Here is a 15432-nt window from a genome sequence, read left to right on the forward strand (position 1 = left end):
AAATATTTGTTACCTTGTGACTTCACATCATCCACCTCTGGACAGGGCATCCGTACGGTCACATGACTTGGCTCGGAGCGTCTCCCGGTGTTATCAACTCCCCATAACGTGAACCTGATTAGATCAGGAAATAACCTCTCATTATGTTGTACAATGCACCAAACATGCTGCATGAATGACTATGCAGAGGCACAAGATAGGGTTAAATTATAGGGACATTTGAAACCGTCTATGACGCAGGCTGCAAATTATATGACTCCAATTTAAATAGCAGACCCCCCGAGGCAGGTAGCAAAGCTTATCATACTTTAGCCAAACTAAGACCTCAACTTGAATAGATATTACCAAAGATGATTAAATGGGAGCAATATGAAAAGATTAATTTACCAAACCGGGGTTATTAACAGGCCCATAAGTCCTAAGGCAATAGTATGTCACCCGTTAAATAATACAGGGACTATTAATAGCAAAATCTATTAACCTTTTTTTCCCACAATGCTCCATAATAATTCACTTCAGTAATTCACTCTACTAATGTTAAAGATGGTCAATTTAAATGAAAATAGAATCAGAGCACTTTAACTGGCAGAGTCTGACTCCATTATATCCCTGATAATCATATAAGTGTAGGAAGCGGCAGAGGACTCACGCGTAGGAAGTGTCGGATTCCAGGCAGCGGACGACGATCGATATAACCGAGGAATGTTTGTCCGGTACCTGAGCCGGCATTACACATGGAGATTTCGCTCCTGAGATAATATCTTCTACAAAACTCAGCACTGTCTCTGTTTTATGAAAATGATGGGAGGAAAACAGGGAAAATTTGGTATAAGGTGAGGTCACACATGGAAATGAAAGACAAACATGTATAAAATAAATTAAAACACATTACAATTTTAGATTAAGGAAGTGTTTATGTAATTGGTTCTAATGAGTAGTAGCAATTTAATTCCGAGGAAAATATTTAAAGGCAATCTGTTAGGTTCTGATAATTCTCCTTCCCAATATGCTAATATGTGTGGGGATGGTCTATTTTCAGACAAAAGTCTTTATCAACAATAGTAAAAATCTTCCCCCAACATAACACCTGAAGGTTATAACAAAAATAAACTTACAAACAACAATAGGTTAAGTGGGATATATTTTGTGCACATGTGTGTTGTCATGTTGGCCAAGAAACACTCGGATCATACAGGAAATTAAATTCAACATGTCTGTACACTTACTTTGTGTATTTTGAGTTGCATGTAACTTCAGACATGTAAAACCTTAGGGGGGTATTCAAATGTTAGCGTTAATGGGAAAAAACGAGCGCTCTAAAAATATTACCGTTTATACGGTAATATTGCGTTAGAAAAGCGTTAATACGGCAGTTTACTCGCGGAATTTCAGCTCGCCGCTCAGGGAGCAGCGAGCTGAAATTCCGCGAGTAATTAACGTATTAACGCTAAGATTTTTTGAGCGCTCGTTTTTTCCCGTTAACGCTAACAATTGAATACCCCCCTTAAAGCGTATAGATTCGTCTGGTGCAAAGATGTAGCTGTCATTGTTGCCAACTCAGAAACTTGCACCAGGCCTATGTAGCACACAAATATATGTCTTTCGTATTCTGGATCATCTCTAAGGGGAGTGAACACCTAAGATACTTAACGCACAAGTGGATTCAAGTATAAGATATGTTCAGCTCAAATTACAGGTATAAGATGTGTGCATGCGAAGTGCAGCAAATCTTATCCCTGTCACGTTTTTACATGCCGCAACTGGACTTACATCCCAATATAAATTAGGTCAATAGTCATCTACAATTAGTATATACATAGACTATGAGACAAACCCTCCTCATTGTAATTGTTACCTGTTTCCATTTTGGAATGATCCAGTCTATCAGCAATCTTCTCCTGGCTAACGAGATAGTCCACTATCCGCGCTCCGATGGGGGATTCTGAGTGCAGCCACTCCAGCACCAGGAGTGAACTGCTAGGCTCCTGCAGCATAGACAGATGTAGCCTGAGAGGAAAGGAAAGAGAGACTTGCAGCCTGACTGAATGAACGGCAATGAGTGATCCACTGCTAGCTAAAGTCAATATATTGTACAGCCACCAGATGACCAGGGGAGCAAATGTATCAAGCTGCGACTTTCCAGCGGGTTTAAAAAGTGGAGATGTTTCCTATAGCAACCAATCAGAATCTAGCTGTCATTTTGTAGAATGTACTAAATAAATGATAACTAGAATCTGATTGGTTGCTATAGGCAACATCTGCATTTTTCAAACCCGCCGTAAGCTTGTAGCTTGAAACATTTACCTCCAGATCTACGCCTAATACCACCACACATCGGGATCACATTGGACAACCCTGGTCATTTAGCAGTGGTCTAACAAGGGGCACAATGTTTCCTATTGGTCAGTTACCTCAGACATAGCTGACAAAACTTACTGAATGGAATAATTTCAGCAACAAAATCACAGCATAACCTTAACTCGTAATACATCTCATTGAGCAAGCACATACAAACCACGTGCAACAATGGGAATAACACAACCAGAAACATAAGAGAGGTTTTGGGAACAGGGGAATTAATTGGAGATTACTGAAGTCTTTAGCAAGATTGACGGTGTCACCACCCTGCCAGTTATACCAGGGCCATCTTTTTCATTGGGCACGATGGGCAGGTGCCCGGGGGCCCCACGGGCAAGGGGGCCCCATAGGCAAGGCTCTTAATAAGAATAAATAATCCTGCAAAAAAAAAATCCTGCAAAAGAAAAACTTCACTGAGCGAGTACATTTAAAAAAAGTAGTGCATCGGGGCCCCTATATATATATATATATATATATATATATATATATATATATATATATATATATAAAAAACAGACATAGATCCTCTGCACTCACCATGTACAGACTGGGGTGCAATATATATGTATAGATATAATATATATAGGGGCCCAGATGCACTGCTTTGCCCGGGGGCACGTAATGTTGTTAAGATGGCCCTGGTTATTACATCCAAAAGTAATAAAAATTCAAGATCTGGGGGTAAATGTATTACAGCGCCGATTTTGCAAGTCGACGATATTCGGTGACTTTGCAGGGGAAATTTTAAACGGCAACGGCTTTAAAGGCAAAACTTGATTTTGCAAGTCGACTTGATTTTTCCGATATTTGGCGAATTGCAAGATCTGCACATTTACCCCCTGGTCTATCAGAAAATAACATCAAACAAAGCAATGCACCATGACATCTTTACCAAGATATCACAGCTGCCTGAGCTATGTACACATTCCTTCTATCCTACGCAGCTGACAAGTTTAATGTTACCCGAATAAATCAACATGTAGCTAGAATCCTGTGAGTTATATGCTTTATCGGGGTAGCTGACAAATGGCCACAGTTACATTTTTATTGTCAAACTCTTTAAGATAAAAAAAAAGTATAGATGACACATGAAGTACTTTTGTAGTTAATGACATGCTAGCAGTTTCGTTGGCTTCTGACGAAAATTAACCCTGAGTATGTGTGTCTGTGTGGTGGTAGGAACTACAGATGTCTAGCTCCTAATCGCTGCCAATATGTGGGTACTTTATAAATAACTGTTAATAAATAACAGTGAATTTTGTAATGTTGGAATCTACTTCAAGTTTCTGGGGTGTCAAGGGGACAAGTATTAAAGCTAACTAGAAAAGTATGTGGAGTAAATATATTTTGTCAAATACAATCTGAAAGGTTTTTAAAACTGGGCACAAACGACTAGGCCGATCAATTTTGCAGATTTTGGTCATATTAGCCAAATATTGCAGTGTGCAGCCCCAGCCTAAATGGTGAAAATGGAAAGGAAACCTTAGTAGTAAGATCAGAAAAATGACTTGCATTGATGCTTGCGTGGTCGCCTGTTGGCTAGTGGTAGCGAGATATGTACTTTCCGTTGAGATCTGATTATTTGGACTACCATCTGTTTTATAAGGGTTCATTGGTTGTCAGACCACTGGTATGTAATGACTTTTATCTGCCCTTCTGCAGCTTTTACTAAAAAGTGTCCTAACAAGATCAGATTCGGGTCAAAAAGCTAAGACTACAGTCAGTTCAGCTGTTAGGACATCACCAGCACTGCCCCTGTATATGAATCCAGCAATCTATACACTATTTCTGCAGAGCAAGACTGCCTAGCTGTCACTCACACTGTGCCTGTTCAGATAGAGAAGCACCTCCCTGATAAAATGGCAAATGGCTGCTGCTGGTGAGTGAAAAAAATATCATGCTGGACGTATTTAGTTAAATACAAAAACTAGTTATTTAATGTATATTATTGATGTGAGTAATACACATAATTGATACATATAGTTGTCAAATAGTGGTTTTCCTTGCTTTTTAAGCTTTTATAGTAAAATGTTGCTTAATTAATAATTACTTAAGTTTGTCCAGTCATTGAATTATAATTACAGGTTTCATCTGATCACTTATCGGCAAAGAACATTTTTCTTTTTGCACTAGATCACTTTCACACACCTCTCAATTTGTTTTTCGGTTTGTTAATTTAAATTCATAACGATGGAATAGCTTTCAGTTATTGACAAGTCCATGCGACACTTCAACTTTTACCAAATACATTGCTAAATTTTTCTGACATCCTTCTGAGAATCTGAGCAGAACTGTGCCATATCCAAGGGCTACAAACATAAACAACTCTGTCAAGGTGATATAAATCAATTGGTAACAATATAAAGGAAGAAAATAAAATAAAGCAATGTATTTATTAAAAGGTGCAGATGGTCAAGAGCAAACCAATAAACTAAAGACGTCTCGAGGTCTGAAAGGCAAGCTGCTCACAACACCAGATGATGCACTCTACAGTACTGAAAGCTCACCCCTCTTCATACCTCACCCGGTCGATTGCTGTAAACAGTAGTGGATATTTAAAACCAGTTATGTGTAAAACCCATTTAAAGGATATGAGAGTGTTTGAAGGCCAAATATAACCATTCATAAAGTAGAGACTACTTTTATTTTGGTATGATTTAAATTGTTAAAAAAAAAAGGTTAAAATGTTAACCTTTCTCATATTGTTTTCTAATGTATGGATTTACCCTCTTATTTGTCTTTCATACTGTTCTATTATTAGGTGCTGTCAGTTCAGGATTCAAGAGGTCTGTAGAATGCAAACTTTCTGGTACTGTCATTGTGGTGCTTAGAACTTCTTTTAAAACATGGTCTAGCACAAGGCTAAGGTGGGAGGGGGGAGGAGGGCTGCATCTCAAATGTATTAGAGGTCATGATACCAGTTTCTCAAGTATGCTATTCGGAACTATTACTCACATGTAGCATAGTATCTCAAGTATGCCATACAGAAATATTACTCACATAGCATAGTATCTCAAGAATGCTATAAGGAAATATTACTAACATGTAGCAAAGTATCTCAAGAATGCATACAGAAATATTACTAACATGTAGCATAGTATTTTAAGAATGCTATACAGAAATATTACTCACATGTAGCATAGTATCTCAAGTATGCTATACAGAAATATTACTCACATGTAGCATAGTATCTCAAGTATGCTATACAGAAATATTACTCACATGTAGCATAGTATCTCAAGTATGCCATGCAGAAATATTACTCACAAGTAGAATAGTATCTCAAGTATGCTATACAGATATATTACTCACATGTAGCATAGTATCTCAGGTATGTTATACAGAAATATTACTCACATGTAGCACAGTATCTCAAGTATGATATACAGAAATATTACTCATATGTAGCATTGTATCTCAAGTATGCCATACAGAAATATTACTCACATGAAGCACAGTATCTCAAGTATGCTATACAGAAATATTACTCACATGTAGCATAGTATCTCATGTATGCTATACAGAAATATTACTCACATGTAGCATAGTATCTCATGTATGCTATACAGAAATATTACTCACATGTAGCATAGTATCTCATGTATGCTATACAGAAATATTACTCACATGTAGCATTGTATCTCAAGTATGCCATACAGAAATATTATTCAATAGTAGATTAGTATCTTAAGTATGTTATACAGAAATATTACTCACATGTAGCATAGTATCTCATGTATGCTATACAGAAATATTACTCACATGTAGCATAGTATCTCATGTATGCTATACAGAAATATTACTCACATGTAGCATTGTATCTCAAGTATGCCATACAGAAATATTATTCAATAGTAGATTAGTATCTTAAGTATGTTATACAGAAATATTACTCACATGTAGCATAGTATCTCAATTATACTATACAGAAATATTACTCACATGTAGCATAGTATCTCAATTATACTATACAGACATATTACTCACATGTAGCATAGTATCTCAAGTATGCTATACAGAAATATTACTCACATGTAGCATAGTATCTCAAGTATGATATACAGAAATATTACTCACATGTAGCATAGTATCTCAAGTATGTTATACAGAAATATTACTCACATGTAGCATTGTATCTCAAGTATGCCATACAGAAATATTACTCACATGTAGCATAGTATCTCAAGTATGCTATACAGAAATATTACTCACATGTAGCATAGTATCTCAAGTATGCTATACAGAAATATTACTCACATGTAGCATAGTATCTCAAGTATGCTAAACAGAAATATTACTCACATGTAGCATAGTATCTCAAGTATGCTATACAGAAATATTACTCACAAGTAGCATAGTATCTCAAGTATGCTATACAGAAATATTACTCACATGTAGCATAGTATCTCAAGTATGCTAAACAGAAATATTACTCACATGTAGCATAGTATCTCAAGTATGCTATACAGAAATATTACTCACAAGTAGATTAGTATCTCAAGTATGCTATACAGAAATATTACTCACATGTAGCATAGTATCTCAAGTATGCTAAACAGAAATATTACTCACATGTAGCATAGTATCTCAAGTATGCTATACAGAAATATTACTCACATGTAGCATAGTATCTCAAGTATGCTATACAGAAATATTACTCACAAGTAGATTAGTATCTCAAGTATGCCATACAGAAATATTACTCACATGTAGCATAGTATCTCAAGTATGCTATAAAGAAATATTACTCACAAGTAGATTAGTATCTCAAGTATGCTATACAGAAATATTACTAACATGTAGCATAGTATCTCAAGTATGCTATAAGGAAATATTACTCACATGTAGCATAGTATCTCAAGTATGCCATGCAGAAATATTACTCACAAGTAGAATAGTATCTCAAGTATGCTATACAGAAATATTACTAACATGTAGCAAAGTATCTCAAGTATGCTATAAGGAAATATTACTCACATGTAGCATAGTATCTCAAGTATGCTATACAGATATATTACTCACATGTAGCATTGTATCTCAAGTATGCCATACAGAAATATTACTCACATGAAGCACAGTATCTCAAGTATGCTATACAGAAATATTACTCACATGTAGCATAGTATCTCATGTATGCTATACAGAAATATTACTCACATGTAGCATAGTATCTCATGTATGCTATACAGAAATATTACTCACATGGAGCATTGTATCTCAAGTATGCCATACAGAAATATTACTCACATGTAGCATAGTATCTCAAGTATGTTATACTGAAATATTATTCAATAGTAGATTAGTATCTCAAGTATGTTATACTGAATTATTATTCAATAGTAGATTAGTATCTCAAGTATGTTATACAGAAATATTATTCAATAGTAGATTAGTATCTCAAGTATGTTATACAGAAATATTACTCACATGTAGCATAGTATCTCAATTATACTATACAGAAATATTACTCACAAGTAGCATAGTATCTCAATTATACTATACAGATATATTACTCACATGTAGCAAAGTATCTCAAGTATGCTATACAGTAATATTACTCACATGTAGCATAGTATCTCAAGTATGATATTCAGAAATATTACTCACATGTAGCATAGTATCTCAAGTATGTTATACAGAAATATTACTCACATGTAGCATAGTATCTCAAGTATGCTATACAGAAATATTACTCACATGTAGCATAGTATCTCAAGTATGCTATAAAGAAATATTATTCAATAGTAGATTAGTATCTCAAGTATGTTATACAGAAATATTACTCACAAGTAGATTAGTATCTCAAGTATACTATACAGAAATATTACTCACATGTAGCATAGTATCTCAAGTATGCTATAGAGAAATAGTACTCACATGTAGCATAGTATCTCAAGTATGCTATACAGTAATAGTACTCACAAGTAGCATAGAATTGTTTTTATGGACAGGAGATATATGATAACTATTTGTGCTCCTTGTGTGTTTGTGATACAACCTGTAGGACAGAAGAAGGAGATTTGATGGTTGCCCAGCTGACCTACACATCCCTGATACAACAGTCGGAGAACAACGGCTGGCCTATTTCCATCCTACAAGTTGTATTATTGAAAATCAAATGTAATTAGATTATTTTTCCATTAACTTACTGATTATGTAACCATTTGAACTATAGGAATCAGAAATACAACTCTACAGATGAGTTCATGGGTAACATAGTATTACAGCACATGGGGACACAATGGCGCCTACAGCTTACAAAATAGGTTTAGCAGCCTGTGATCCATAACATAATAAAAAATAAAATGATTACTCATATCCCACAAAGCTCAAAGATGTGTGAAACAGAACATGAGACAGGGAACTGTGGGAACATAATTATCAATAAAACATGTTTTATTGCATCATATAAAAGATGAGACAGCTACAAACAATAGTCTGTTAGGGAGACAAGATCTGTGACATGTCACAACTCAGAGTGACAACGAAGGATGGCTGCGATCTGAGAGGTGGTGAAGGATCTGTGGAATATAATTAACACGTGTGCATGAATGTAGGAGAACAAATAGACCTAGGACATGGACTCATCGCATGCAGGATAAAAACAGCATGAAATAGTAACACAGATCTAGAATGTGGAACCTTACACAGGCTGTGGTAGAGGGGCACAGGTTGGGAGTCCATCCACACCAAAAGCAGTGGAGTCGCATCGACACCAATCCTCAATTACGTCCCCGCGGCCAGAGCACCAGAGAGAGCTGAGCACCGCTTCCTGCAGCAACTGAGAGACAGACAGACAGACAGCTGAGCACAGATCCCTGCAGTAACAGAAAGACAGATAGACAGCTGAGCACTGAACCGCACAGGAACAGGTAGACACACAAACAACAGAGCATGCAGGTACACATAAACATCTCAACATAGACATTTGCAGATTAGTCAACATAGAGCCCTATAGTTACAAAGACGGAGCTGTATAGTTACACATAGACAGATGTCACCAGAAAGCACTACAGTTATACAGATAAATCACTAGAGAGCACTACAGTTATACACAAATAAATCACCAGAAAGCACTAAAGTTATACACAGATAAGTGACCAGAGAGCACTACAGTTATACACAGATAAGTCACCAGAGAGCACTACAGTTATACACAGATAAGTCACCAGAGAGCACTACAGTTATACACAGATAAGTCACCAGAGAGCACTACAGTTATACACAGATAAGTCACCAGAGAGCACTACAGTTATACACAGATAAGTCACCAGAGAGCACTACAGTTATACACAGATAAGTCACCAGAGAGCACTACAGTTATACACAGATAAGTCACCAGAAAGCACTACAGTTATATACAGATAAGTCACCAGAGAGCACTACAGTTATACACAGATAAGTCACCAGAGAGCACTACAGTTATACACAGATAAGTCACCAGAGAGCACTACAGTTATACACAGATAAGTCACCAGAGAGCACTACAGTTATACACAGATAGGTCACCAGAGAGCACTACAGTTATACACAGATAAGTCACCAGAGAGCACTACAGTTATACACAGATAAGTCACCAGAGAGCACTACAGTTATACACAGATAGGTCACCAGAGAGCACTACAGTTATACACAGATAAGTCACCAGAAAGCACTACAGTTATACACAGATAAGTCACCAGAGAGCACTACAGTTATACACAGATAGGTCACCAGAGAGCGCTACAGTTATACACAGATAAGTCACCAGAGAGCACTACAGTTATACACAGAGTAGTCACCAGAGAGCGCTACAGTTATACACAGATAAGTCACCAGAGAGCACTACAGTTATACACAGATAAGTCACCAGAGAGCACTACAGTTATACACAGATAAGTCACCAGGGAGCACTACAGTTATACACAGATAAGTCACCAGAGAGCACTTCAGTTATACACAGATAAGTCACCAGAGAGCACTACAGTTATACACAGATAAGTCAAAAGAAAGCACTACAGTTATACACAGATAAGTCACCAGAGAGCACTACAGTTATACACGGATAAGTCACCAGAGAGCACTACAGTTATACACAGATAAGTCACCAGAAAGCACTACAGTTATACACAGATAAGTCACCAGAGAGCACTACAGTTATACACAGATAAGTCACCAGAGAGCACTACAGTTATACACAGATAAGTCACCAGAGAGCACTACAGTTATACACAGATAAGTCACCAGAAAGCACTACAGTTATACACAGATAAGTCACCAGAGAGCACTACAGTTATACACAGATAAGTCACCAGAGAGCACTACAGTTATACACAGATAAGTCACCAGAGAGCACTACAGTTATACACAGATAAGTCACCAGAGAGCACTACAGTTATACACAGATAAGTCACCAGAGAGCACTACAGTTATACACAGATAAGTCACCAGAAAGCACTACAGTTATACACAGATAAGTCACCAGAGAGCACTACAGTTATACACAGATAAGTCACCAGAGAGCACTACAGTTATACACAGATAAGTCACCAGAGAGCACTACAGTTATACACAGATAGATCACCATAGAGCATTACAGTTATACACAGATAAGTCACCAGAGAGCATTTCAGGTACAAAAAGATAGATACGTTACCACTGAATCCTACAGTTACATAGACAGATAAGAAACCTTGAGCATTACTATTACATAGACCAATAAGTCACCATAACATCCCTAAAGTTATACAGACAGATTAAAACTTTAGAGTTACACACTGATAGTTAAGTCATCATAGAGCACTACAATCAAACAGACAAACAAGTCACCATAGATCCCTAAAGTTACATACAGAGTCCCATATAGTTACAAAGACAGACAAGACCACATGTAGCCCTAAGGTTACACAAAGGCAGACAAGTCACCATAGAACCCTATTGTTATATGCATATAGATAACAACAAACCAAGAGTTAAGCTAGGTACACAATACAGAATTTTTCACCAACTTTTTATGCCGATCGATTTTACATGCGATCGATGGTCCATGGACTGCATACACAGTAGCCTTGTTTTAGACGATAAAGGGAAGAGCAGCTGTCCCGTTAGTAACTTTTTACAGCCATGTTGTCGTGAGCAATGACTGTAATTTCATACTCACTGTTGTGGATCGGTCGAAAACTTATACACACTACACAACGGAAACGAGATTGGAACGAAAATATTTAACGGTACGACCAACCAAATGAGGTGACAATCGTCCATTTGGGCAGACTTTCAACCATCATGTCACTACACACACTGACCCGATTTTTGAACGAGCGGTCGTATGTCGTCTGGTTGAGCCGATTATTGGACAAAAACCATGTAGTGTGTACCTAGCTTAACATAGAGACGTATCCATAGAGGTCTACAGTTACACATAGACAGCTAAATCAACATAGATCCCTACAGTTACACATAGACAGCTAAATCAACATAGATCCCTACAGTTGCACATAGACAGCTAAATCAACATAGATCCCTACAGTTACACATAGACAGCTAAATCAACATAGATCCCTACAGTTACACATAGACAGCTAAATCAACATAGATCCCTACAGTTACACATAGACAGCTAAATCAACATAGATCCCTACAGTTACACATAGACAGCTAAATCAACATAGATCCCTACAGTTACACATAGACAGCTAAATCACATAGATCCCTACAGTTACACACAAAGCTATGTCAGCATAGATATTTACAGTTGCACACAGACAGATCAGAAACAGCAGATCTCTGATGTCCTCAGAAACTTACAGTTGACCATAGACAGATCAGACAGCGTGAAACAATGAAGCTGCTCAGACATGTCAATAAACAACCCTGAAGTTACACAAAGTTATATATGTCACAATAGGACCATGCAGCTACGCATGGAAATATATGTCAACATACAACCCTGCAAGTGCACACAGAAAAATAGATCAACATAGTATATTCTGCAGTTATACAAGGAAATATATGTCAGCATCGAACCCTGTTATTACACACTGAGATTTTATGTCAACATAGACATACATGTCAACATAGAACTCTTAGAACACATGGATAGATATACCAGTATATATGCTGTATGTATAAGGAGCGATATATAAGCCATGAACCATGCAGTTACACATATAGGGTCATTAAGAACTAGAACCACAGGGAGTGTGCTCTGCAACTGCTGTTGTGATGTCATGAAAGTCAATTTTCAGATTGATCTTATTTGTACCGATTAGAATAGTTGCGCGCAAAATGCAGATTAAGTACATTTTGCACAGGGCTGAGTATGGACATGAGCCGAACCTGAACTTCCTTACAGGACTGGTGCAAAATTAGATTTTGTTTTGCAGAATGGCATATTTAAATGAACTGGTCGGGATGAAGTTTGCACACATATGAGGGTGTTCCAGTTTTTGCATGGTGCCGCAGGGTGCCGCAGGGTGCCACGGAAAATGCCCAGAAACTTGCTCAGTGTGGATATAACCATCTGTATGTTCTTACCCCAAAAGTAGGCACAATTGTACATATGTAGATGCACTGCACTTGCTTCCCATTAATGACCATATTAGACAATAAAATAGATTGCATTCAATTGCAAATGTTGAGATTCTTTGGTTTGAAATCAGTTTATTCTGCTGTGTGGGAGACCTGAGAACAACAAGGCCAAATTCTGCAAAATTTCCCTGCCAAATGAGGAACAATTTTGAAAAATTGCCTAATCTCTTCTCTGCGGTCTTGGGTGCAACTGTTTGTCAGTATTTAATAATAATAATCTAATATGTAATAATAATATTACGGAAAAAAATAGTAAAATCAAAAATATAAATAATTAAAACAAGAAGACATTTGTGATTACAAATGTTAAAATACAATCAGGACATCACACAAAGCATAAAGCACAATACAAACCCCCGATGGTTGGATTCGTGTAAGAATGTACTATATTCATAAACCAAAAAAAAAAACTGAACAAAATAATGCTTTTGAAATGATGTTTAAGCAACAAAACATTTATATTATTAATATAAATATTAATAAAATATAGAAAAAATATAAATATAAATATATAAAATACATATAAAAATAAAAATATAAATAATAATATATTAATAATATCCCTTTTACAACAATGGTCTACAAATTGAACATTTTGATGCTTGTGGTTTGGCAATTATGATGTTCATTATCAGGACTAAATTGGCATTGAAAGCCATAGGGATTATCAGGAACAAAACTAGAAACAAAGTTAAAAAAGGAATGGATTGGTTATTGTGAATTTTGTATTTATATGCATTAAATGGGTGGTGGGAAAACAAGATTAATATCTATAAGTTGATAGAGTTAATGATAATATGGAGGTAGCATGGGTGAGTTGCCCCTATCCTGCAGGCACCTATAGGAATGTCCTTTATGTCTGATGTTTTGTATACACAAACTAAGGGCTAGATTTACTAAGCTGCGGGTTTGAAAAAGTGGGGATGTTGCCTATAGCAACCAATCAGATTCTAGCTGTCATTTTGTAGATGGTAGTAAATAAATGAAAGCTAGAATCTGATTGGTTGCTATAGGCAACATCCCCACTTTTTCAAACCCGCAGCTTAGTAAATATACCCCTAAGACTTGAAACTCACAAAGACTCAACATCTGTATACACTGTGCTCTGTTGCAAGGTCCCCCCTACCTGCTGAGTGGCATTGTTGTTGGTGACCAGCTCATATATGGGGGCTGTCTTTGTGACTTCTAGGAGAACGGGCTCGGGTGGAGCATCGGGGCTGGAGGTGACGTGACACAGCTGGCAGTAGGAGGAGCATCTGCCGCGGCTCTGGCACTCCATGCGCAAACCTTGTACCAGCTGCCTGGTGCCCGTGTCCAGGAGACTAGTGATGTATTCAGGGAAGGTCAGCACTTTCGGTTCCCTCTCTCGTTCCTCTGACTCATCTGATGGGGTATTTCCTGTGGAAGAAATGTGGCATTTTGTGCTTTAAGAGTTGGAATGTAGACATTTTGTCATGTTCAATCATTCATGCGTCACCATACTGCATATAACGTGCAAAAGAAACCCCAAATAACTAGCTGCAGTCCCATTTGTGGCCAACAGGTGCAATATTCAGTATTTCCACTGCACAAACACACGCACGCGCATTCACACTCATGTTATGCCCCAACTGTCCCGTCCATTTACACTTGTCCAGCTTGCACCAGATTTCTAAAAGAGTAGCACTCTGAGCCCAAGGCTGAGTTGGGCGCAATTTACTTTCATTTTTTTTTACTGTAAAAATAGCGTATTTCCACCCATATGCTGAGCGATAGGCCTCGCAAGGTGCGTCTAGTGCTGCGCCTGTAGCATATATGACTGGTTTACTTCAGGTCTACAACCACCCTGGTCATCATAAGCACAAGAAAAGTTTGCTTACATTTGTTTCGATAGTGAAAAACACATTCGCTATTAGGCTTGATATAATACAGAAGATATAATATTCCTTCCCCTTACCCTTTGTTCTCATGTCTGCATTTATTTTGTCTACTTTGTATGTCCCTGTTTTATGTAGGTCCCTGTTTTATGTAGGTCCCCACTGTGGATCACTGAGGTATATTACCGACCAACAATAAAAATAAGGAACAAAAATTCAATTTGAAATATGCCAATAAAATCCTACAATATATGCAGGATGAATGCAGAAAGCACCTATCGGCTTTAGAGGTGAATTTGTAGTCAGCCAATTAGAAGAGACAAGCTAGTGCTGGCGACCGTCATCATCAGTGTGTATTGGTGCCTGCCCTCTAGTAGGTGCAAGAGACACTTCTCCTGACAGGTGAATATGCATCTTCAGGCTGGTCTGTCTCAGCACACCTGGCCTACATTAGATTACCCCGTCCTCCCATGCTGATTTTCCAGTTGCAAGTGTAGATAAGCAGGGGCAAACGCAGCACTTGTAGAGGGGGGTTTCCACACCACGACGCCAGTGGGCGTGACCAGCATGCATGGGGGCGTGGCTATAATTTTAGAATTTTAGACAGTGCTTGCCTGTTCTTCAACTCTTCCTATCCCCATAATATACA

The 15432-nt window shown here is 37.5% G+C and overlaps 1 protein-coding gene across 3 annotated transcripts in view; it reads right to left on the minus strand.

The window, feature by feature from the left end:
• ASTN1 (astrotactin 1) overlaps positions 1-15432 on the minus strand; it is a 325634-nt gene that overhangs the window by 14986 nt on the left and 295216 nt on the right. For all 3 annotated transcript variants that reach the window (XM_075182193.1, XM_075182195.1, XM_075182194.1), the window contains 5 exons: positions 14054-14325; positions 9006-9139; positions 1856-2007; positions 650-785; positions 14-114 (listed from right to left, as the gene is read on the minus strand). In XM_075182193.1, coding sequence (XP_075038294.1) covers positions 14-114; positions 650-785; positions 1856-2007; positions 9006-9139; positions 14054-14325 — 795 coding nt within the window. The remainder of the gene's footprint in view (positions 1-13; positions 115-649; positions 786-1855; positions 2008-9005; positions 9140-14053; positions 14326-15432) is intronic.

This window comes from Mixophyes fleayi, chromosome 8 (assembly GCF_038048845.1).
Source record: "Mixophyes fleayi isolate aMixFle1 chromosome 8, aMixFle1.hap1, whole genome shotgun sequence".
NCBI lineage: Eukaryota > Metazoa > Chordata > Amphibia > Anura > Limnodynastidae > Mixophyes > Mixophyes fleayi.